The 26,694-nt window shown below is 39.0% G+C and overlaps 1 protein-coding gene across 1 annotated transcript in view; it reads right to left on the bottom strand.

Moving 5' to 3' along the window:
• The window catches only part of PTPRN2 (protein tyrosine phosphatase receptor type N2), a 643,008-nt gene that overhangs the window by 77,735 nt on the left and 538,579 nt on the right, over positions 1 to 26,694 (bottom strand). The window contains exon 14 of the mRNA XM_051812861.1: positions 8,682 to 8,876. Coding sequence (XP_051668821.1) covers positions 8,682 to 8,876 — 195 coding nt within the window. The remainder of the gene's footprint in view (positions 1 to 8,681; positions 8,877 to 26,694) is intronic.

The raw sequence follows: 26,694 nt of genomic DNA, 5'->3' as shown, positions 1-26,694 counted from the left end.
AGCTAAAGTCCACTTAAATATGAGAAGAATGAAAGAAGTAGTCAGTACTAAGTAACTGACTGCACTTGCTTTCTCAAGTTCAGTACCATTTTAACTTTAAAATGAAAATACCTAAACAACTTTATAATTACCAGTCTCTCTTCAATGCTCAAGGATAAATATAATGCATCCAAAAAAGAGACATTGTCATGTTTTATTTCCTTTGCAGAAATGTATTGCACATGCCCATATTTAATAAGAGATACACAGTAACGTGCTTCAATTCACTGCACTCCGAAAGCTAGTAAAACTCAGTTGCTATGTGCAGTAGGGTTTTTGGGGGTTCATGGGAATATTTTAGTTGGTACAAATAGCCCACTCAGAAGCAGGCAAATCTTCACATAAGCCATCTTAAAAATAACAGAGTTGTGATACTGTCAGAGATATACTTTTTATAGATGGGTCAAATCCAGAAACCAACCATCTTCAACAGATATTAATGGATCTACTACTAACCAGACTGAAGATAGAAACATTTTTGGACCCGGACACCAGCCGTCACAGTCATTCCAGAAAGAAAAGGGCAGAGAATAATTCCCAGAGCAATAGCAGGTGCTATTGGAGGAGGTGATGCTTGTGAGCAGTTTGTCACCCCTCCATTCTATTCTTAGTTCAATGCAAAGGCCCAACAAGCAGCCAGCAACAAGAGGCAACTCATAATTCTCCCTTGCTATGAATAGGGTTTTCCTGGCCAGCTTGGCAACCTAAAGCCACATTAGCTCATGACTTTAGGAGAAGAGGATAAGGGAGACATGACAGCATTAAGGGAGAGCTGCCAACTAGAAAAAAAATAAGATATTACTCTAGTCTGAAACAAAAGGAGAGTTACAGAAAGAAGGAAAATTCGTAGTAAAATTATGTTTTTTATAAAGATGTACTGGGGTAGGGATGCAATATTTAAGAGTAGAAGACTTTATCTGGTTTTGACCAAAAAGTAACACAGTTCTCCTTTATGGAACAGCAAATACTATGTCATCCACAAGTGAACCTCACAGATTATTTTAATGTTTGTCTCCTTATTTAAAAATGTTTCCACAGCTGCGTTGTGGGTGCGTATGCAAAATTTAATGATCACAGGAGCATTTTGTCTGTGTCCTACACATCAAATTTTCCAAATACCACCCAAATTCTGTTACTTTACTTAGAAAACACTGCCAAATTGTGGCCTAATCCCAGAAGGAGTTGCAGAAAACAAAGTATAAGTTTTTTTATCTTGCCCTGAAGATGAGCATAACCAGACTTTGTCAACTCAGTGGAGGGATTAAACTGTCTTCATTACAAATAGCATCTTAAATCAGACCACTTCCAATAACTTCTGCTGGTGCAGCCCACATGAAGAGAAAGAGCTCTTCAAAATACTGCTGGAGTTCTCCTGCACATCTTAAACTGCAACAGGTACAACACTGCAAAAACACAGTGCCAGTATGATGTTCCTTCTTTGGAAGAACCATGAAGCAAGTCCCAATTTCACCCTGAACTCTTAACTGTTTTGAAAAGCTTTGAAGTTGTAGTCCCATTTACCACACGTCATCTGATCTAGCAGTGCACCATGTCTTGCAACCTGTGTGAACCAATTCTTCACCCCACAGCGAGTCCAAACTCATAACATCTGAACTCTGCCACCAGCTCAGAAATACTCTGTGACATTTGATATCATCTTGGGTCTCCTGCCTGAGAAGTCTTCCTGAACCACCCTCTTTCTAGTATACTTTTCTTCCTAAACAGGCCTTTCTACCTGTGAGACCCAAAATATGATTAACTGCTACATCTGCTAAGATGAGGTATCAAGGACTTAGTGCATGATGTGAGCACGCACAATAGGACATGTACAGCAAAGAGCACTTTATTACTGAGGATGCATTTGGAGCCAAAAGACAAGATCTCCTGGATGAGTGTTTATCTCTGGTTTCTGACACTCCATGAGACTCCATGTTCCACGAGACTCTCAGAAGCAGCTGAGGATCCAGTAACATCCCTTGTATTCAATCTGAAGTCTCAAAACCCAGATCTTTTTCATTAAACTACTGTGAGCATCTCTTGCTACTTGCTACAGTTGATGCTTATCTTGCCTTGATATTACTTGGATATTCTCTAGAAATGGAACAAAGCTGGGAGAAATAGAAAAAAAGTCCAGATAGCCACTAAGTTTTGTTTCACCCATGACAATGATCCTTTCTTTTTACTTGGTGCACAAAGTTGCATAACCTAGTTTCGTGTCATGTATTTCTCCCAGTGTAACCCTTTTAAAATTAGTACTCCAGAATATTATTAGAAATGTTTTCTTCATCTTTCTACTAAAAGCCTTAGGGAATGATATAAGTTGGCTAAAAAGTGTTCAACCAAAGCAGCTTAAACAAAGCTGGAATAAACACTTTGCAGTCAAACGACAGACCAAGATGTAGTCACAGAAATTAGTCGAGTTATTTCTAATCATGAAAACATTTGGGGAAAATAACCGGCAGGGAAGAATTTAGGGAAAAAAGAGATTTTGAAATCAATTTCATACCATGTTCAAGAGAAAGGTTTTTCTCAATTTAATACTGACTCTTCAATTGTCATTATTTCCCAAGGCCTATTCAACAAAATTAATACAGAAAAAGGGAGGCACCTTATTATGAAACAAATAAAAATAGAAGAATCAAAGGGTAACCTGTTCATGAATATTTTTTCTGAGTTTTACTGATGAAATCTATGTAGTACATACATCCATTTATTAGATTTATGGCTCTATTAGTAGAACTGTTTTCATATGCCAGGAAATTTGTTTCACTTTTTTTTGCAGCTTTTCTGTGTTCCTATATCTCAAGTCCTGGCTTTAAACAAACACAAGTAAATGTTTCAAAACAACTTAAACATTTAAGGAGGGAAAAAAACCCACTTAAAATGAAGGGATAAACCTATTTCATCAGCAGATCTTTCAGGAGGCAACCAGCTCCACTTGTCCCTAAAAGCAGGACAACTTGGGGAAGAGACGGGTAAAGATTTTCCCATCCACAGTATTTATGTCTTTTTTGGATATTGGCTATCTTGTCACTGAGTAATGTGATACACAACAGCTTTTTCCCTTGTGACTCCTCTTGTCCAACTATTCATGATGAAATGGCCTTTAGGGCCAAAGCCTTCTTGGGACTTAATTTGGTAAGACTTCTACAACTATTTATACTGGCACAGCTGAAAGGTAAGTTGGGATTTAGATCCACTTAGCACATGTGTAAGGAGTTTATGCCTTTAGCTAAATGTTGCCACTGACTTGTCTCCCTTCCCATGTGAGGGAGGATTTTTTTCTTCATTTTCTAAGTTCTAAGCTTTTTTTAAACAGGGTATTTATAGTCTTGAAATGCCTAAACAGAAACTAATGCTGGTAGAAGGAAATGGTGGAAAAAGGAAAAAATATTAAAACCTACCAAATAATCAAGCAAATGATTGTGGCAAAGACCTTGTTTTCCATACCTGCACTCCTCACTTTTGTCCTTGCCAGCATTAATTACCCCTGCAGCACATGTCCCTGGGCAGTGCACTGCACTCATGCCCTGCATCATGCTCAGGAAATGTTCAGTGTGTTTATGGATTAAGGTCAAGGTGGAAAGTACACCTGCATCTAGCACAGTGCTACTGGTCCTCACATGCTGGAGCTTCTCTCTTTATTTAGAGAAGTGTGTTTGGGTGTCTTTGCTCCCAATTTTATTGTAGCTTTAAGAATAAAATCAAGGAATTTCAGCAAGATGTGGTGCAGGATTTAACAAATATTTTTTCTTGTTGGAGTGTGTCTTCAGTCACTCAGTTCTCCATTTTTCCATATTCAATTAAAAGAAAATCTACAGCTGCTACCCCATAGAGTTCATTTAAAACAGAGTTCATTTTAAAAACTAAGAGTGAGGGGAAATTGCTTAGAAACATTCAAGAAGTTACTATTCAGAGACTACGGAATACCAATGCTATAAAAAAACCCCCAAGTTCAACCTTGGAAACTATTCCCTCCTTGTTACCCTTTCCAGTCCTACAGAAATCCTGCCATTGATTCAGCATCAAAACTAAAATGGATGCAACATTCAACATCTGGGCTTTGTCTGGTTTTGCAGCAGCAAGTCTCTACCCCATGTCCCCAGCTCAGGCTGTGTCACCTTTTGGGACACAACCTGTCCCAGAACCTTGACTCCAAGTTCTCATGTGAGGCCATCCTTCACTTCTCCATGGGGAAAGTCCTTCTGGGTTTGCAGGCATATTGCCAAACACAAGGGGATCAAGTGGACTTACACACTTTAGGTGCAAGGCCCTGGGTTTCAAGATGTAGTTCATTTGTTCCCACTGCCTCATTCAGCCCAGGTACAAAATTTTCTTCTTCTGAAAAGTACAGCACCACAAACCATCACAGATTATTATTATTATTTCCTATACATGCAGCAGCTTAATACCCTCTGGGACAAGACTCCCCAGAGACAGCTTAAAAAAGTATTGAAAAAGACCTTCCATAAATTCACACTTTCAAAATCCTAATTTATGTATAATGCTTCAAATTTTGCACATCTCTCTCTACGAGGAAAAAAACAGCACAACACAGAAAATCGCTTCTGCTTCTGCAAATTCCCTCTTCTATACAGTATTCAGATAACAACCTCATAATGTTATCATCAAAAGCCTACACTCCCTCCTTGCAGTACTGTTCTTCATTTAGAACCTCATAAAAGATTATAATTATTTTAATCAAACAAGCAGGGTAATACATGAAGCAGATGTAGGATCTAATCCACCTAACTTAGGTGCTGAACTTGTGCTACAGCACAGAGAAGAGATTCCTTCACCCAAGCTGCAGACATAAACTGGATGGTGCAGGCACAAAGGAGGCGTTTCAAGAGAAATCCATTCTCTACCTAATTCTCTGGAGACCTTCATAGACACCCACTGACTTCACCAACTAGGAAGAGAATTTACGGACTCAAGTCAACACCAACACTTCATTAAGTGCCTAAAATATAGGAATAAGATAGGAGCCCAAGTTAGGGAGACCAAATCTCTCCTAGACACTTTTAAAACCCTTCTAGTTTTCTTGCTGGGCTGCAAATGAAGTCTTGCCCCTTACCAGAACTTCTCTTGTCACCTGAAATATAGATGTACACAGGAGAATAAAGTGGGTGGAAATCTAATTCTAAGTTCCTATGCTTTCCCTTGCTGTGACCTTCTGTAAAATGTTTTCTTTCAAAACCAATGGTGACTAAAATGAGGGCATGCATTCTGTGTTGTTGCTCCTGCAGAAACCAGCCAGTCAGCGCCACAAACATGACGGCATAAAACGTGCTCCTCTAATTACACTTTCCAAACTGCTTGGATTTTTTAGAAAGACAGAATCAAAATGTGCCATATGCACCACCCTCCTGTTATAAATGTGATGAAAAAGACAGTGAAAAGGAAAAAAAAAAGCTCTGAATGTTGTTATCGCTGTCCTTCTGGGCCTCCTGAGCCCTCCCTGCTTCCTCCTGCCAACAGCTCAAACCACCTCACGGTGCTGTCAGTAGTGCAAAGACATCGCCTTTCCTGCACAGGGAAGCAGCAGAAATGCAGGATTTTTCTCCTTGAAAGCTGGTTTCAGACTAAGTGAGGAGACTGCCTCACAGCCACAGGATTGGAAAAATTCCTGGTTTCTCCAGACCTCGAGCAGGATAAACAATGGGCTAACCACACGTGGCAAGTCCTCCAAGGAAACAGTACCTGTGGTCAACCACAAGTTCCAACAATCCCAAAGCTGAGGTGACTTAAATACCACTTTAGGTATGACTGATAGCATTTTCCAGCAAATTAAACAGCTTTACAGAAATATTTCTGACCAACACTACCTCTGAGCAAGATTACATGGAGTCATTCAGCAGTCACAGACACACTTCTAGGCTATTTTCATTAAAGTTTTATTCTGTTTATAAATCAAAATAAAATATTTCCTGCTGCCACTCTATACAGTAATCCATTGTTTTATTTTCTCTAGGGAGATCCTGGCACCTACGAACAATAAAGACTGAGGAGCTTTAGCTCAGCTAACTGCTCCTTCACTGCACACTGTGGAGTTGAAAAACACATTTACAGACCTGTAAGTGCATTTACCCTGAAAAGCAGAGGGTATTTGCCATTCTTACTTGGCCCCTTGCTAATATTTCTCATTGCTTTTTTAGGCACTGAGATATTTTTCACAGAAAATATCTACAAAATTTAAAAGATAAGAGGATTGTGGCAGCAGGAAATGAGAAGAACTGAAAAATATCTTGTATTGAATGGTATAAAAGTCGCAAAGTGGCCCCTCACTCTCCTCCGCTTGTATCTGCAAGGCAAGGAGAGGAAGAGCTCACCTCTCTCAAGCTGCTTCTACTCTGAGGTCCAACAAGCCACAGCATCTCCAGAGGGGGAAAAATTCAGGTAAATAAGATATTACAGATATGTGCATTTATTTTTAAGCAAGACATAAATTGGGTCAGCTCCCTGGTTTCAGTGTGACCCACAGTGACACAGAACATGAGCATTTCTGATCAAGTCCAATCATCTGCTTCTGTGCTGTAGCTGAGAGACGCTGATCTTCCACGTGAACCTAACCCAGCTTTGCCTTCAGCAAATCTTGTATTTATGGTTTAATTATTTTCTTAAGTAAATGTCCCACTGTCTCCTCTTGGGCTTGTCCTAATAGCAAAGCTAAATGCATCCTTTTGATGCTAACCCATATTTTCTTCCTAATTGTATCATCTGCATCCATTAGGAACATTTTTTCCTCATCCTATATGTCAAAGCACGTAGGCAGACTCCCCTGAATCACTGATTTTTGTTTGTTCAGGTTAGACTAAAAAAATTAAATGTTTTTACTCTCTCTGTGTGGTTTGTACTCTCAAGACACTACAGCATTTCTTTACTCTTCTTTGAACCCTCACCATCTAAGATATAACATATGCTGTTAGATAGCTAACACATGTATGGGTTCATCCAGGGTTAAACAGGATTGACTGAATTATGGACACTGAACACCACAACAGTGATCTTGATCAATCTGACTATTTTTAAAGTTTATTTATTGCCATATGAAGACAATTCTCTCTCGCAATTTTGCAGAAATCCTAAGAGACAGAGTAAGTGGTTCCCATATGCAACTTTCTCTTCTTTAAGTGTGATTTTGTGATGATTTTTTTTATGTTTCCCAATAATATCACTGAAAACAATTTTGCTCAATTTAAAGTAGTTGAAACTGTTTGCAAATATTAAATGCATATTTCCATTTACACGGGAATTTTTGCTTTTATTACCATACAAATATATTGCCTCAGAACCATTCAAACCTTCCTCAGAATTTGTACTTATTTTGAAGTTGGGCAACTGAAGACTTTTGGTTTTTTTGCCTTCTCCCAAGAATTTTAGTTAACCATAAAAGGAAACCAAGTGAATTTTAGTTCTGGTTAGGCAAAAGTGGAACAGTAAAAACCATAACAAATGATCTTCTGTTATGGGACCAACCCTTCCAAACTGCACTTGCCTACCAGATATTAACATAATAAATAATTAACTCCTTTTTGAAGGGGGATAGGCAGAGAAATATTTACTCAGGATGACATACTCTGAGGAAGCATCTGGTTTACAATCCTGCCCTGCTTTTACTCAGTTTTATAGCTGACCTGATCAAGGCTGGAGGAGGTCAGTAACTTGTTTGAGGTCAAATTAGCTCATTGGGTTTTGCCAGCTTTCATTCTTTTCTCCATTATGTGAGGTTGGCTTAAAAGAACTTGAAAAATATCTGAGAATATAGTAATTTAAAAGAGAGAAAGCAAAATAACATCTGACTTCAGATCAGGTTCTTCACCATCACCTAATTTCTACTCAGCTATTTCAATGCACTCTAGAAAGACAGTAAATATTTAAAGAAGGATGAAAATAAGGCACAAAAAATGGAGGATTACTCTACAGCTCTCCCAGCAGGACAGAAACAAGCTCCACCAGTCCACTGGACTCTGACTCTTACATGCAAAAAACTCTTCATTATGTCCATCTTTTACACTGATACTGGTCTCAAGCTGTGTTTGGAACCCAAGTTTTCCAACACAAACTCCATCAATAGAATGTATTTGGATCATTTCAAACATAGGAGAAATCCAGCCTGGAAGACATTTAGCCAAGGACAAAAAAAAAATCCAAGCAAGGCTAAAATTCAGATCCCTTTTCTAAGGGTAACAGAAGCAAATTGCTCCGTATCACTAATCTTCTGTTGCCTTCTCAGCTCAGATACCTCTGAACACTGAAGATACACGAGAAAAAGCAAGAAAAAGTAAGAAATTTGCCAATTTTCTTCAATTGTCCAAGCTGAGGTAAACATAAATTAATAGGACCAAAGGACACCACAGAGCTTCTCGTTTTTAAAGTAAGCATGGAAACAATTTGTATGATTAATATAAAAGAATATTCCCCAAAAAGGAAAAAAAAAAGATATAAAAAAAGAGAAATGTAAATAAAAATGCCTTTAGTTTTAACTCTACAAAGCTAAGACTACCAGCGACGCTCAGAAATATTTTCTACCTCTGAAAAGACATCTTTCCTTCCTTTAAAAGCTCTCTCTTTCCAAAAGCTGAGCAGGTACCCAAAATTCTGACGAAGTTGCTCGTGCCACGAAGACAGAAGTGCCTTACCAGGATCATGTGACCGGTGGAGATGTCCATGTTGGACTGGACCGGCTCCTCACACCAGGACGATGTGCTGCTCCGGGCCGAGGGGCTGGGAATGGGCCCATCGCTGAACTGAGAAGAAACGCTGTTTATTCGGGAGGAGTGGAGGGGCTCCGGGCGATCAGATGTTTTCACTGCCATGCGCTGGCGGCATAGCTCCTGGAGAGAGAGAGAGAGAGGAGGAAACAACCTACGGTTAAGAGTAATTACAGGATAGAGTCTACTAAAGACATATGATTTACAATATGTTTCCAGGGCTGGAAGTGTTTTCCCCCTCACTGCAGTAATTTTTGGGAGGCTGTCTGTTCTGTTAGGCACAGCTACAAAGAGACGCTCAATGAAATTACTACGTGATGACTACCCCAACCTTTCATAAGTGCAATTACGGCTGCATGCACATCTCCCTATAGATAACCAAAACCCATATTTTGGAGCTTGACTTCTCTAACACATGGTTTTCTTCCCCCCCCAATATCACCCTGCGTTCTGCAAAGCCACTTTTGAACGGTGCAACCTCCTGAAGGTAATGGGGTTGCACGGGAGTAATTGAGAGCACTGCCTGGCCCTGGATATGCAAACTCAGCAAGCTCAAGGCAACTGAATTGATGTTCTCTCCAGTGTAAATCCTAGTTGATAGATGCCTCATTTCTCTTCATTAAAATAGCAAACTCGCAACACTTCCTCCTTGATGTGGGGCAGGGAGGATGAAGAATGACATTAACGAAGAATAAAAGCAGAAATCTGTCATTGTATTGTTTAAGCAGCTTTGGCGAAGAAAGAAAATTCAAGCTATCACACACACACTAATGCAAGTTATGTTAAAACACCGAAATAGAAAGCACTGGGAATACGTATTTTCAGTTGCTCTCATGCATAGAATTCATGCACAAATACAGAATTCTGGTTAGGTAACAAAAAATCCTGCCGGTGAAACCAAATCCTTACAGCACGAAATTCTGCTTCTAACAGAATAAACAGACCCACGGTTACACCATCATGTTATAATGCTTTTAGAATCAGCTAGTGTGGTGAAATCACAGGCATTAAAATAAAATTATCATTTTTTAACATATGACTATTGTCCATGAGAGATACTTGGCTGCCTGTGGCACACAGTGAGACCAGGGAGCCTACAGTATGTGGACATATTGCACACACGGTGTGGTTACACATTTGTCTCAGATTACTCATTCTTCACAGACGAGTACTAAGAGCACAGTCTCTTGCCTCAGGCTAACAAAATAACACAGTCTGAAGAATTCATACTGTTGAAATGCCAGGGCTTTTGTTTTCTTATTCATTGATAATATAGTTGCAGCCCAAGTGCCATCAGTAGGGTGATCTGAAAACCATTATTTATCAAGAGCAATAAAATCTTCTTTTCAGACAGGAGTTAGAAATACAACTTAAGACTATGTTTGGGGTTTTTTTTAAACCTTGCTAACTTCAGGACACTGAAGAGAGATCCTAATCCATGCAGCAGCAAGCATTAAAACAAACTCACTGAAACCACCACATTGAGTCTCTTCTTGTCACCACATGACAATGATTAAAGACCCCTTCAAACATTTTTTCCACCAGAGCTTCTGTTTGACTTGCCATTAGAGATGCTTATGTGGAATTTTACTATTTGATGGTGTAAAGTACATTTTATATATATATATATATATATATATATATGTGCATGTATAAACTAATATACACTGAGACAAAATATGTATCATATATAAGCAGGATATATTCCACTGTCTACTACAAAAAATACAGTCAATAGAAGCTTGGGAAGCACAGATTACTACTTGTATGTGGTGTCAGTTGTTGGAATAACAGTACAGATTGTTCTGAGTGAAACTGGCACCTGACTCCATCACTGCATTTTGTATATTTACTAATTTTGTCTATGCCACGTAAGAATTTTTCTAATTTTTACAAAAAGTAGGCTTTTTCCACACTTGACTAGCATGCATTTTGTTGCTTGGTGCCTTCCTTACTTCCTACTAACCTTAACATGAAAAATACTAGGAAAAAAATTAAACTTTAGAAATATATTGAGTCATGTGTATTGATGTTAGGTTGTTTAAACTATCAGTGTTTAAACTATCAGTGTTAAAAGCAAGACTTTTTAGTAAAGGAAAAATGTTATTGTATTTCTTGGTTTTAAATACAGGAACAAAATAAAAAACCTCTCTTTCTCCTTTTCTCTGAAGGATCACATACATCATAAAAAAAGATAGCAATAGTCCACACTGGCTATCACTAACCTCTGAATGACCTTGTAGTAGTGTAGTTTCAAATCCCTGCTTTTAGCAGATTTTGGGAAAAGTATAACAGAGAGGAAACTTTTTAGACAGAAAAATAAATCTACAGAAAACCAAAAAGCTGTTCAGATGTTTAGATATCAGCCATTCTCAGAGTGAATGGTTTACTGGACTAAGGAAAAGTATAATAAGTAAAGGTATAAAAATATGAGGTCCATCACATAACTGCTAGAAGGATGTGTCTTCTGGCTAGCATGCCATGTGGCGCTGATACGAATTTATTATATTCTAATAGACATCCTACCACTTGACTCACCCCAACTCTGTGCTAACAATAGCATTTGTACTGAAACAGGATCTTTGGTTTTAGGTTGATCTGTTCCTGCTGTTCATATCCTGCCTCAAGTCATAATCCTCTGCTTTTACAAGTGGTTACTGTGGAAAGGATTACAGATCTCTGCTAACAAAAAAGAATCAAGATCAAGTGAACTCTAAGAAATTAATATACCATTTTTACACAAATTATAACGACAAAAAAAGCAATATTATAGCAAACTGGTTCTAGAGTAGATTAACCCCTAACTAAAAAGAATTTTTTGGGCATGTTACTAAGAAATGTTGTTTTAAAATTAAGTTTATTGTGTTCGTGGTCCTTGTGGAAGAAGTTGAGAAACATAACAAACATAAAAAGGCTTTTTTAAAAAAAAAGTAACCTGTTCTCAAATATTAACATATTTCTTTCCTGACATATATAGAACCAAAACAATTATTCCCTGAACTGCCGTAACTGTCAAGTACCTCAAACAAAGCAACCACGTCACTGCGCTCTGCCATAAAAAATGTTTAATGTAAACAGGAAGGTCAAATCATAGCTGAAGCAAAAACACCACTGAATTTCTTGATTGGTGTCTTAAATCTCCATGACAATGGGTTTTCCCCTGCCCGTAAACAGAAGTTTTTTGTTCAAATTTATTTCCAGATTGGTCTAACAGCCTTTGACAGCTCTTCCTTCCCCCATCCCAGCCAGTCCAGGCCTGTCTGAGGAACCTGCTCCATCCCTACACACACACCAGCAGTCTCAGGACAACTGCAGCTTCTGCTTCTCCAAAGTCACCTCTCCGTTATTCCAACCATTCCAGCTCCTAGTTGGGTTTCTAGCCTGGTGCTGTAGGGGTAACATGGTTAAGACCACTACATATAAAATCTTTGATGCATTGAGTGTTTTGGGGAGCCATATGGGCTCCTCCAGGACATATGGAGTAGGGATGTCCAGCTCAAAGCGGAGAAATGTCTAAATGTGGGATTTGAGTTTGCTTCATTCTTGAGATGGTCCTCAGTGTTCCCTTCCTACGAGAGGCACTGCGAGTAGTGAGGTCTCAGCATGTGAGATATATTACACTGGGTGCTCTCAGGGACACATCATCTCTGGGCACTTACTGAGTGGTATCTCTTCACAAATGCACAAAGCCCTAGATGGCTCAGACCCTCATTAGTACAATATCTGTTATCTGTACACTTCTCTGCCCTGCTCTCCAAAATCTTGACTCCCATAAGCATTTTGCAAATCAGCCATTTACCAAACCACAACTAGAATTCAAGTTTGACTAAAATGTCAAAGCTTCAAACTGTGAGAATGACACGAGCTGTATTTCTGTATCATCTCAGCACTCACACCATTAAAAATATTTTCTAAGAATGAATTCAATTTACTGCTGCACTTCTATATTTAGCAAAGTGGCTGAGGCTATTTCTGCTGTACTGTGACTCAGTAATGTCTAGCCATTGTTTGTGTATAGTTTGAGTGCCGTTCTTCATTTAAAAACATCATTTACACCTAAAAAAGCAACCGTAATGCACACAGTGAAAGATGAAGAAATGATCCTCCTGACCCTTCAGGCTATGATCTAATGGATGGGTTGGACATAAACATTTATTTAAAAGGTAATTTGAAGTTTATGACATTATTTCCCGTCACATGAGAATTGCTATCATACTGAGGCACTTACTCTGTTTTTTATTTCCCAACATTTATTATCAAACTTATGTGGTGGTCACATGCAGTATAAAATGGAAAAGTAATATCGCTGTGTGACAAAAACTGCCATAACCAAGATAAATATTCTGTAAATAATGCTGAGTTAAATGAGTTCAAAGTACAGTACAATGATCATCTGCAGTGAGCTTTTTATTTGAGACATAATTGATAATCTGAAACAAACCATAAACAATGTACTTAGAAAAACTCTGGACCTCTTCCAATGAGGTTCTAAAATGTTCCCGATAGTTGGCTGTCCACACAGACACGGAGAAGCACAAAACACAATTGTTTCCTCAGGTACAACAAATAGATTTTCAAATCCATGCGTTCCACTTGTGAATGAACGACACTGCAGCAGAAATGTACTTTATCCACACTTAAAGAAGGGCATTAACAGGCTTGTTGTGCCTCCTGGACCAGAATACACATGGACTGGGAGCCAGTCTTACCGCTGTTCTGTTAGATGGGCCTGTGAACCTGAAGAGGTAAGAAACTCTCCTCTCAACCATGGAGGCATTAAGTCTGTCCAGAAATTAAGCCCACAGACACTTGTCCAGGTCTGGTTTAGAGATGAGACCTGCTTACCACCAGAAGTGTTAGGTCACCTCTCCTGGTCGTGTGGCAGAAGCTGCACTTCCTGCCACTTGGCTTTGTGATGCACAGCAGCCATCGGTGTCACAGAAGCACGAGACAGTAAACTACAATTTAGAGAAATTTTTATCATTCATCAAGTTCAGCTAACACAGCGAGTGTCTGGAAAATCCTTTAAGGCCACACAGTTTACTAAAACGTTTGGTTTTAGAGAGAAATCTATGTATATGCCTTGGTAAGGACAAAGAGCATAGGCAATCACAGAACTAAAAGCAGAGAGAACTAAGGCTTGAACAATAATATTGAATCTTTTGCTTTGCTTTATTTGCAAAAATGGAGTTTGAAAATCTCAAGATGACACAGTACAGGTAGGAGACTTTACTGGAGCATCCCAGTTAAGAGATGGAGAGCATTCATCTCAGCTCTCCAGTCATTAAAGATGAGCCACTCCACCTCAAAGCTGCCTCCAGAGAGCACGTTGCTCTTTATTAAAATACATCTACTTAATGCAAATGCTCTATGCAATATCTTCAGGTAGCCCAAGTTCAGCCACTGACCATGGCACATGAATCATTCTCATCTAGCTGGTACCAGGCACTTGATAAATGAAGTTGTTCAGTTCAAAGCAAACAAAAATAGCTTCATATCTAAACCACTGCTCCTCTTCCCCAGTCACTGTCACCTCAGATCTGCCTAACAGGAGCCCAGAATCTGCGGGAAATTCCAACTTTCCAGTTTATTTAGAAAAAGAAATATAATTTCATTACTCATATGAATGAAAATAATCTATTTTGTAACTGATTTCCAAATTTACACGAGTCCAAAACTTAAGCCGGGAAACAGGACTAACATTTCCATGCTTTAAAAAATCTTTTCTTAACAACTTAAAATCAGGAAATCACCTGAGTCAGTGCAGAAATAAGTGCAGCACAATTATTTTCAGAATTAACAATATGTAAGAGAGAATAAACCGTTCCATGGATAATTATTAAGAAAATGCAGACACACTAGACAAAGGAATTATTGTTTATTAAAAGTGATAGTTGAGTGTACACCAAGCCCTTCCAACCTGACCTGCCTAATATCCTATCAATCAGAAACAAATCTGCTTAAGTAGACATGATCACAAGAACACTGTTCATTTTCTATGTGAAACAAGTTTATTTTGTAGAAATTTTAAATTAAAAATGCTGACCATTCTAAATGATTCAAGGCTATACCTTTTAACAAAATATGTAATGAAAACTAAAAATATGTGTAACCTATATGCTATGTATGGAAGAATAAGACCTTTAAAATGCCTTTTTTTTTCCTCTGCTTTAATACATTTAATTAAACAATAGTCTCACTTTCCTTTTCAGGAGGCATTATTCACAGGATGAGATGAGGTCTGCACGTACTGCCTGGATTTCACTGTTCTGCGATGGATGCAGTCATAACACAGTGAGATTTAAAAAAATGGAAAAAATAAGGTAAGGTTTTTTTTAAACAAATGAATCTAGGACTATAAACATCATTATTCTCTAACTAAATTTGTTTAGTGTTACTACAGGGTGAAGCTAAAGTCATTTGGCTGCCTTTGTTTTGCTTTTGCATACTTAATACACTTGCAGGTGTTATAAATCTAACTTTAACTTATTTACTATATTTGTAGCTTTGGGGATAATTACAGCTTTATTACCATTTATTTTTGAGTTATTGAAACATACTTTCAAGCTTTAGTTTCATTTTAGCATACTTTTTGTCCAGGAATAAAAGAGCTGTTTTACATACGAGGAATATTTGTACATATATTTTTCGTCCTTGTCAGAAAAGGTAACTACTGAGATCAGTGTACCTTCAGAAAAGGGATAAAGGGAGATATTGGAAAAATGTTTGAGAGTAATATTTTGAGAGCCATGGCATCAAACGTATCATTACACATCTATACTCTGTACAATTCATATTTATCTGGACTTTTATGTGAGAGATCTTGGGAGGAAAAAACAACAAAGAAAAAAGAAAAAAGTAGAATATATTTATTTGATTGTCAATACAGCCTTTGTCTGTCCAGCTCAGTTCATTACCTGCCCTCTTGTACATCACCACACTCTGTATATCTGAATAGAACTCTAACTCTTGGTGTGTGGAGGGGTTGCTTTGTTTGGTTTTAAATGATCTAAAAAGCAGGGCTGCTGTTTCTTTTCGAGAGCATTGCAGCCAAATATGGGATTGAGGTTCATTCTTCTATCAAACCCCAATTTTGATTATGGTCTGGGAAATTAAAAATTTCAATTATTTTAGCATTGTGTGTGTTTCCTGGTGATGACTCATGTAATTATGATTCCCCTTTCTTCAAGTACACAAAGAAAGCAGAGGCCATGCAGAAGGGGAAAGGCAAAGAAAACATGGCTAACTTCATATGGAAAAGGACTTTTATTTTATTTGTATTTATTTGTTTTATTCCCTCTCTTTAAATTCAAGCATTTGCACAGTCTTATCCTAACAAATCAAACAAACAAAAAGCCATCAAGGTCTTGTACACACCTCCAGACTTCTAGTAGACATGAAAATTTCTTGTTTGCACAGAACTGCAGATGCTGTCTATGCAATACAGTTTAATAAAATATTTTTACTTCCATTCTTTCAGTAACCTCTCATCAACGAGGTAGACATCTAAATAGTCCAGAAGCTCCTGAAGGAGGGAGACATCTTTTAGATGGCTCATGTCACCAAGGAAGACATGACAGCATAGGTCTAATGATATTTGCCTGAAATAAAGGTAGTGTGCTTGCACTGCAATCCATGACAGGAAAGAAAAGTAACCATGTTTAGGCTACTCAGCTGGTGAATGTTTTCCCCCACAAAAATACAAAAGACCACTCTAACTGGAACTGTGGAACTGAGTACAACAGTTTAGAGCCTTGATTTCTACAAGAGGAGTTTTGTGAAACAGATGCAGGACTTAACACGATACACTGGACTTCACAGACAGAGGATATACAAGGAAAGGTCACGTTTCTTTAAACTGATTTGAAAGAGTATTTTCCCTGCATGATGACATCATGGTGGTTTCTCTGAGGATTTAAAGAGACTACCTGGATGCCTCCAAGGAAACTAGGGACTATTTCTAATAGGAAATATCTGCAAACTGTGGACCTGAAGTCACCTGAGATCTACTGGTGTAAAAAAGCAGGCAGTTTTTTTCTCAGGGTGTTCCTGATAGTGTCTGAGCATTACTGGCCTTGCAGTTCAGACAACTGTAATTCTGGAAGCAGTGGTACTTGATATCAACCCACCTGCCACACACACACACATACACAAATTAAAAAAAAATATTTTTTTAAAAAATATATATACATACACATATATAAATGTGGTTTCAACCAATGCTGGTTTCTAAATTGTATTTCCTGCATTTCAGCTGTGGCTGCATGCCAGGCTTTACAAGTATATGATAAGTATAAAGCTGGGAGAGGAAAGATTTCTTAAGGAGTAACTAGACAGAGCAAAAACAACATGTAAAACAAATTTCACCTTTTCCATATTTTGTTCATCTTAACTAACTCAAATACATGCTCATGAGGGCACAGCTTCTTCTTAATATGAATTTGCACAGAAAATTCACCACTACCACAGCGAGAGCCATGCAGCACACTATGAGTTACAAATAAACCATAGTAACAATTGAATTAACCTGAAAGGCCATGCAGAACCATGTGCAAATCCATCATGCATTTTGACTTTGTCTAACCCACCCAAAGCCAGACCAGCTTCCAGCAGATGCCAGTGCTCTTAAAGATAACTGCCACAAATGTTTCCTTTTTCGCTCCCAGCGTTTATAGTTGCCTGGGGCCCAAAGCAGGCAAAAACTGCAGTCCCAAGACAGCTGTAGTTTCTCAGGAAAGCTATACATTAAGGCTGTGTAGTCCACTATTTTATTGCCCTGCAGGACTGAAAATGGGAGATCATTTCTGCTAGGAATAAGAATTCCCAGCAGCCAGCAGGACTCAGCATGCACTTCCAGTCTGGAAAGAAACAAAATAGCCTCTAGTTTATGTCTAAAAATGTTATTTTACCCCACATCCAAAAGATTAGTATTGTTGTCCTTAAGTCTGTGTAACTGCATTCATGGTAATAAAGTTACTACAAGCAGTCAGAGAAATACAAAAAGAAGTCCTAAAAACTTCTAAAACCCTCAATATTTTATTTTTTCATGGAAGGTGGCTATACACCAGAGGTGATGCAGGAATGAAGAAGTATTTATCAACAATAGCCATTGGCAACAAACTTTTTTTCATAACATCATCTATCATGACAGTCCAAAATGCCAGTCATTACCCCCTCCTGATTTGAAAACTAAAGTTACTGCTTTTCTCCCATTCCCCATTGAAAATAAAAAGGAAATCATTCTTCAGGAATCAATCTTCTAGGAAGAACAAATGCAAACTTAGTGAACAAGGAAACAGTGTTAAAAAAGGATCAATAAAGCACAAAGTTGCTAGTAAGTCAGAGTAGCTTATTAGGAGCCAAACCTTTGGTCATAAAGAGAAACTCTACTACATGGGACAAAATAGTGTTTTGATGTGAGTTTCCTGATGTCTCTTAATACAGACATTCTTTCTATCACACACCACAAAAGTCTTCAAGGATTAAAAAATGATGGTCAGTATTTCTGCACTTTCACTTCATTAGTGTTGCAGGAGATGCTGGAAAAACTAACAGGGATTTAACACTCAGTACTGATGATCAGAGATAAGAGAGACCTCATATTTTGGAAAAAACAGCAACAACAAGAAAACCACACAATTTCTCTTGGCTCTCCCCTGTCTCTCCATGCTCTCAGCTGGATCAGGGATGTGCCCTGGCACTGCCTGCCCAGAGCAGAGCTGCAGCCCTTCCCCCCATCCCTGACCTGCCCCATGGCACTGCTTCCAATAAACACCTTGCAGCAGCAGTAAGGAGTTAATGTGTGTGCTTGAATTCAAAGAAAAGAACTTCCCTGGCCATTACTGAGGCTCCTGACTTTCGCTTTGCCAGCTCATCCAAGCAGAGGGGTCATTACTCCACCTTGGACCTCTGCACCAGGCACCAGTTTGTCTGCAAGAAGTACCATGGGAACAGCACAGGAGAATACACAGGTAGGCACATTCCTAAAATGGTCATATCTTCTACTTGGATTATTTTAAGACCTGGGCCATGAAGTTACAGATATCTTCTAAAACATCATTATCTATTTTATCCCGTAGAATACTTTTTCTCATGTGCTCCTTTGATTTTTAAGATTCCTCCTACAACTTGTGCATCAACAACATTCTGCAGAAAGTGTTTCATGTTGCAGTTGTATTCTGCTGACAGTTTCTCTTTTATTTTATGTATTTAATATAACTGAAAGTCTTTGCCCTGGTGCTTGGCAGAAAACAGAATAAGAGTTTCACTCTTTTTTTCAGTTTCTCATTTTATATAATTTTTTTTCTTTCCTATACTGCCTCTTGTTACTGTTTTAGAAGAAATAATCTGTCTTTTCAATCTCTCTTCATATGAGTTTTCCATGCCCTTAATCATTCTTGTCACCTTTTCCTTGCTCCCTCCATTTCTGCAATGTTCCTTCGGCGATGGAGTGACCAACACTCACAGAAGCCCCAAGCATTGATTTATACTTAATTAACTTCTAAAGCCCTCAAAGAAGCAAACAGAAGTCTCAGTTAACAATGCTTGCAGAGCCATTGGGTTGAGCCAGGCCTTCAGAAAGAAGCTGAAATTTGGAACAGCTTGCTAGGCAACCCTTCTGTATGTTTTAACTTCACACCCAAGAACTTTCCAGTGAGGTTAATTAGGAATTGCAGCTCTTTATTTCATTCTTGTGGGTGACAGTATGTGGAATTTACATGCTCATGTTCCCACGTTACTACACATATTGTTACCACAGAGTTCAGAGGGAGATGTCATATGACATAATTTCACTATATAACATAAATTTACACATGTACATTGGTTTTGCTCCCAAAACTACACTCAGCTCCATCACCTTTCTCCTCCTATCTGATGTAGGTAGCCACACACTGGCACTTTTTGCTGTGATCCTCTGCAGTGAAACCTCTTCCAGCAAATCACACCGTTTCACTCCACTCGAGGCATTTTTCTTTCCCCGGAAGCCAGAATGAACTCTAGTTGAGAAGCTGAAGAATGATAAAATCCAAGTTTCTTTTCCCCATGCTGTCAGAAAGGCATCAATATACTGAATCATACCTTTTCATCTTTCCCTCGTTCTTATATTAATAGTGGGAAAGATCAGTATGTCTCCAAAGGGTGAATATTCTACCTAATACACTTCTGAAGAATGGGGAGATGTTCAGAACAGCAGTACTAGAAAACTGGTAGCTTTGGTAGTTGGGGTCTACTGCAGCCCACTTCAAATCATATATGTCTGCTGTTGTCAGACAGCACAACCAAGGACAAGCCTTCTGCCCTGTATGAAGTGCATGTATCTCCAAGTCAGGATGTATCTCCTCAGGAGAGGAAAGGGAGTGATTTTAATCAACCAAGGTAAGCATGTAATCCCAACACCAAAACTGAGTTTTATCATCAGAATATTGAGCTGTTCTCACTTTGGAGTGCAAGATCAACCATTTCTGAGATCTCTTGAGATGCTGCCAGAACATAGTTCTGCAAAACAGCAGCAATCCTGTGTGGAAGGAAAAAGCTGGAATCATCAAGAAGCCTGCAACTATGTTGGCTAGACAGGAAAACAGAAAAACAAAAGCTGCGCCAAAAGTGAATATGAAATATTAAAAATTAAAAAAACTATTTCTCTGATCAAAATCTGTGCTTGTTCAGAATGCAGTCATGCCAAGCAACCATCAATAAAACATCACTCATTTGTATTTAGCAAAAAGTCCAGAATATGGTCAGCGAAGCTTAGAGAAAACCTCATGCATTTTCTCCTCTGGATAAGCCACCTGTGCTAAATTTGACTTTCTTCTATTCATAAGCTATTCTCTCTCACCCTCCTCCAAATTAATTTTGCTTCTTTGAAGGATTTAACTTCTAGGATTATTCTTTTACAGTCTCCCTTCTTCAGTCTTTATTTGGTTGTTTGGTAAGAAAACAAGTGATGAAAACCATATCTGCATTCTGAAAGATGAGAATTTGAACTAGAATGTGAAGATCTGCAGGAATGCCCCAGCTGACTTACACTGCAGTGACAGATACTGATGCTATGAGAACTTAGAACCTGTTACAGCAAAAACCACAGCACAAAGAAGTTGGGTGAGTTGTCTCAGTCCTTTACTATGGTCGTTGCTTGTGTGCATTAAATCACTCAGATTTTCTTTTACAGTTCTTTAAATTGCTAGAAAGCATTTAGATCTTTGTTGTGCACACAAACACACAAGAAGGAAAATGTGTCAGATAGGAGGTCCCCATCCATGGAGTTGGACCTTTTTCTGTGTTGAGAGAAATGAAATGGGGCCTCTTGTCCTGCCAACACAAATCACATTGTCAGTGTCCAACTCGTCGTAGCTCAGCACACAGGCCATCCATGGGTCCCCCCTGTCCTCAGGTGTCACACATGCTCCTGAGGCTGTTCGAGACGGCACCTCTCACTTGTGCCCTTAGGAACACTGGAGTAGTTGAGCAGCATGAACCCAGGAGAGCTCCGGTCTGCTCTACCCAAACTTGTCTTATAGTTTGTATCACAATAAAACAAGCAAAAACATCACAGTCCTCTCAAAATATTCCACTTGGCAACATCCCTACAAGAGTCCCTGCAGGGCTAGAGGCAGAGGAAGGCTGAGGATTTGAAACCTACTTTTGTTCATCTGTCCCACAAAACAGCCAAGCTGTATGGGCTTTCCAGGGTAAAACCTCAGGTGGCTGTGCTCACCCTAAGGTGAAGCACAGACACACAGTGCAGGAAGGACAAAGACCTTCGAAGGTAAGATCCTGCTTGTCTGGGCAGGACACAGACCTGCTCCACCAGCACATTGCCAAACACAGCACATCTTCCCTGCACACATGGAGAAGGAGAAAGTAAGCAACACAGCACTCCCCATTCCTCTCTCCTTTGGCTGCCCATCATGTGAGACTGGTGTGCAGGAAGAACAGATGTATACAGAAGAAAGCAGTAGGAAGAATGCTTTTATGTACCTTACAGACTTCAGAGAATAAACTGCAACCTGCTCTGCTCACAGGCAACATGGTCCTACAAGAACTGAGATACATCATCTACCAGAGTTCTTTACGTACACAAAATTAACTTCTCTCTTCCAGAGACTCTGGTATAAGATTCATCCTACAAATAAAAAAAAAGCAACTTCCCAGCTAAAAACTTTAAAAAATGTATTTTTTTTCCTTCTAGTGCAGCACTCTGGAAGAATATGAAAGGCTCAGCAAGCCAGATCGCAGTGTTAGCTGCTGAGCATTCAGAGAATATACAATAGAAGAATGTGTCAAATCTGAAACATGATAACAGAGCTGCTGCAAAAGAAAAAGGAAAATCCTAAAACAGAAAAAAGGGTAGAAGTGTGTAGGAAAGACAGGCCTGATTATCCTCTATATTACATCAGAAAAAAAATGCCACTGAAGACAGTATAGTTATTCCAGAAAGAAATCGGGACACTTGAGATGATGTACAGCCTGGGACTGCAAATCAAATACTCTCCAGCCCATTAGGCAAGGCTGTGGTTATCTTTGGCTTCTTTATAACGTACAGGCACTGGGACATAATCAATTTACCAGGGGGAGACAATCCATTGTACTTATCCAGAACCAGCCCACGCGCAGCTGGCAAACAGCCTGTGGCACCGCAGGGATGGGTGGAAGGGGCTCTGAAGTAAGAACAGGATGCTCGGGAGAGGGATGCAGGACAGGCAGTTAGGGCAGATAAAGCAACAGCAATTTTCACCCTCTAAAATCAGATGACTACAGTCAAATTATTAATAAAACTGCATGTTGAATGAATTGATGTCTTTTTGTTTGCTTGTGCTAACTGTGCTAAGGAACTGTTTGAGAAAAGGTTGGGTGGCTTGACCGGAGATGGTGCCAGGGCCACCCAAACTATTTACTGGTTTAATTTAACAGGCAAGATGCAGCCTGCAAGTCCACAGCACCTCCAGCACATTTTATAAGAAATGCCTGTTCGGGTAAGGACTCTGGATTTCCCAGTAATTAAAAATGAGTCACTAACTTAATTTCCCCTCCTACTATTTTTACTTAGCATTTTCTTACAACTTAAATACACAAAAATCATTCTGCAAGATGGTTGGAGCCCATTTGTCCTTGTTTCATAAACACTAAGCTCAAACTCCATATTCTTTAGATAGGGAAAACAAACAAAGGTGGCTAATAGAGGGTCAACATCACCTTCTCCTCGCCACTTTGCACCAGTGCCATGCAGATAAATAGACTTGAAAAGGATGGTTTTTGTATGAAAATGCAAACCCCTATGGCACCTTCTCATCCAAGTACTCCAGAAGTTGCATGTATACCCATTTTCCTTCCACAACCATGAAAGACCTCTCTATCCACCTGCCCATTCTAGTGTTTTACTCCTAAGTGTTTCTGCACTGCCACTGCTGCAGCAGCCCAGGATCTTGCCTGTGATGGTAAAACCTTCTCCGGTAAGGGTTAATCCAGTTCTCCAACACTGAGTAATTTACAAAAGCTATTCACACAAATAAGGAGAGCTGTCCCTAACAAGGCAAATAAACCCCTCTCACAGAGCCCACATGGTTCCCCCAGGACTGCCTAGCTGTCAGGGTGTGTGTGTGGAGCAGGAGGCAGAGCCTGGCTCCTCACAGACAGACACCACAAGCTCAAATACAGACTTCCCTAAGTGCCCTCTGAAAGCTGTGCTATCGAGCTTCAGCACTTAAGATGGACATTTCTCATTAATTTTGAAGCTGATTTTCAATGCTAGGGGCATGTTAGCAAATATACACTTATTTGTTTATTAATATCCAGATTTATTGAACAGGCAAGTTTCATAAATTTCTGCTGATTTATAAATTTGTACAGTATTTTGGAATGTTGTTTTGAATATCACTACCATTTAACTCAATTTTATGGCTACCACAGGAAGCAAAGTTAGGGAATTATGGAGTCCACTGCACCACAGGAACTGTGGATTGCTCTGAGCACCAATCAGATAAAAAAACAGACTAAAAGTTAAATTCAGATTTCTACACATCCTGTTTTGCCTCATTCTGCTTTGGCCATCCACTGACTGACTTCCATGAAGTGTTTAAACATAAGGTGTCATCTTCTAATCACCTTGAAACACCGCCCACTTCTTTTCCTTTCCCAGTATTGCTACTACTACCGAGTAGTCACACATTTTGTACATTGTGAAAACTATCTCACCTTAAAGTACAGTGGTTTATGTAACAACATTACATACAACGTTTTTGCAGGTTCTTGAGAATTTATTTTAAAACAAAATGCTAACCAAAGATAGAGAAAATTGTTCACACACAGCAAGCAGACTTAAGGGGACAAGAACAATTCTTCTAATCCACATACCTCTCCGAATATGCTTTATCACAATTAGGGATTGTCCTGTTGCTTTACATAGTCATGAGATGACCTTTTATTTTTCTCTTTAAATAAGGACACAGGAAAGGATTAAAAATGTGTTATGCCCTTTGTTTTCCCAGAAGAAAACAGAAGCAAGCCCTTCACAGCATTCAACCTTAAGGCAAAATTTTCATCTTTCCAAAGTCCTTACTAAATGTATTCCTTCTGAAATGTTTACTAAATACTCACATACTGAATACACCTCATCCTCAGTCACATCTTTTGTGCTTAAGTGTAGGAGGGTCTTTGAAAACTAAGTTTTATAAAGATAGGAGGTAATACTTTATGGCACTGATTATCCCCAGTTTACCAGCTTTCCTTGGTCCCAATGCTGATGTTAATTGGAATATTACAGAGACCTTGATAAATAAGTACAGCAAAAATTTTCCTTTTTTTTTTGTCTTCCCTATTCCACTTAGTCCACAAAATTTCATTTTTTAAGGAGTTGATATACAGTATTACTATAACATTAAGGTCTAATATTATAATAACAAGTTTACTTATGAAATTCAGTCCAGAGTGTAAAATACTAAGCCATATTAGAGGTAATGAATTATCTGTATTTAAACACACAAACCATGCATGATGGCTAAGTAGGGGGTTTGTTTCCAGTGGATTCTTTCAGTTGGAGCCTTTTAAAATATTTTCAGCAAAATATTTATTGTAATTGTCATAAATACTGTGTTCTTAACATCTCTAATAAAAAATACCAGCAGGATTAAATCTGTAAAAGCACAGAGAAGTTCTCAGGGGCTTTGAATCCAGCAGGATCATGTAATTAATAAGATTGTATTTGACAAAGGAATATATAATTTATATATAATACAATACACGCAATAATGTAGAATTTAACATATAATTTACAATTATATGCCTGCCAAATCAAGTTATTAGGACAAGTATTTAAAACAGCTGATGATGTAATCCATCTGCACTGACAGTGCATGGCTCACGTAACCTTGAATACTTCAGGTAGTTTAAGAAGGAACTTTATTGTAAACTGTTTGGTCTTTTCCTCCTCTCTTTTTAAAGGAAGTTCTTTTGGCTGAGATGGAGGAAAATTAAAAAGAACATCAAATATTAACATAAAATATTAAAAGGCAAGCTTGCTGAAGCCAGCTTCAGAGCATTTCAACTTTTGCCTTTAAATTCCATGCTGAGCATTATCAGTGATGCAGAAGAGCATACTCACAGGAAAGTTCTGCAGTGCAAAGTATAAAATATGCTGATGATTTAACATCTCGCACACCCCAGTGTTCCCCACATAGGGGTCAAAAGCCAGGGTTCAGCTGGACTCACAAATACATCACCCTGAATCAAACAGAGCATCCCTAAATAGTAGCAGTCACTAGCACACACTCATTACATTAATAAATTGCTCGCTAATGGGAGCGGTGACAAGTAAGATGAGCACTTAGCGGCCTGTTTGCCGCCCGCTCCCGATGCCTGAATGCCCGTTTTTCTCTGGGTTATGTTCTAAAGTCTTCAAAGTGCATGAAGAAAATCTGCTCAGTGTTGTGAAATAAATCAAAGAGTGTCTGCTGAAAATTCCTAAAACGCTTCTGCCCTAATCTCCTGGACCAGAGAGCAGGCTTGCAGAATGCTAAACTTGCTTTTCAAAGAAGATCAAAGCAACACCAGCAACAATTAAAAACAGGGGTGCAGGTGGGCGCATGCGCAGGGGCTCTGCAGAGGCTCTAAGAACCTCTTTTTAGTCATCCCTGAATGCTAGTGCTGACTTATCTAATCATTACACGTGTGGTTTGAAAGGACAGGAGACGTGTTTATAAAGCACACAAAAATTGTCTGCCTTTATGTATAAAATGTGTTTTATGCACATGCAACATTTTACGAGATACACTATTTCCATTAATTTTGAAAAGCTCCTCAGCTTCTGCCTAATTAAACTAGCCTGTAATTTTGTTGTTTAGTGATTCAAAGATAAATGAAGTTGCAATTATGTATCTGTCCTTCCTCCTGTTAGTCTTTCAATAGGGTTTCCCAGACCCTACCTTAACACTTCGAGGCCCAGCTGCTTGCCTTACCCAGCACCTGAAGAACGAGGTTTCAAGAGGTATTGGGCTTTTTGACAGCTTATCAAAGGCACTGCAGTGATTTTATTTGGCTGCTTCAACTTTTACACAGTACTGGCTGCCCTGCCTAAGACAGGTTGCTTCTATTTGCATTTACACAAGAAATACTTGTATTAGTGGCTAAGTGTAAGGACTGCTCGTGCTAGCAGGTGAGTGCCTGAGGGAGGGTGAGGTTGCATGACAGGTGCTATGACTCCAGTATGGGGGGAGACTTAGCAGCCAACCTGCTGTTTCCCTGGAAATATGGTTTGTCTGTTTTCCCCTTCTCAAGCTGGCATTTCACTGCACAAACCAGAAAGGAAAAAGAAAACAATCCCAAGCAACCATCTATGGGAAAAAACTCTTCAAAGTTCACAGGGTGAGTAAGGAAGGAGTAAAACCCTGAATGAACTCTCCTGGCTGAATTGGGTTAGGATGAAAAATGCTTCTGCTAAATGCTGAAA

This window comes from Manacus candei, unplaced genomic scaffold (assembly GCF_025592945.1).
Source record: "Manacus candei isolate 608988 ecotype Guabito, Panama unplaced genomic scaffold, ASM2559294v1 h1tg000089l, whole genome shotgun sequence".
Classification (NCBI taxonomy): Eukaryota; Metazoa; Chordata; class Aves; order Passeriformes; family Pipridae; genus Manacus; species Manacus candei.
Note: the sequence above shows the minus strand (reverse complement) of the source record. Positions and strands in the feature narration are given on the sequence as shown.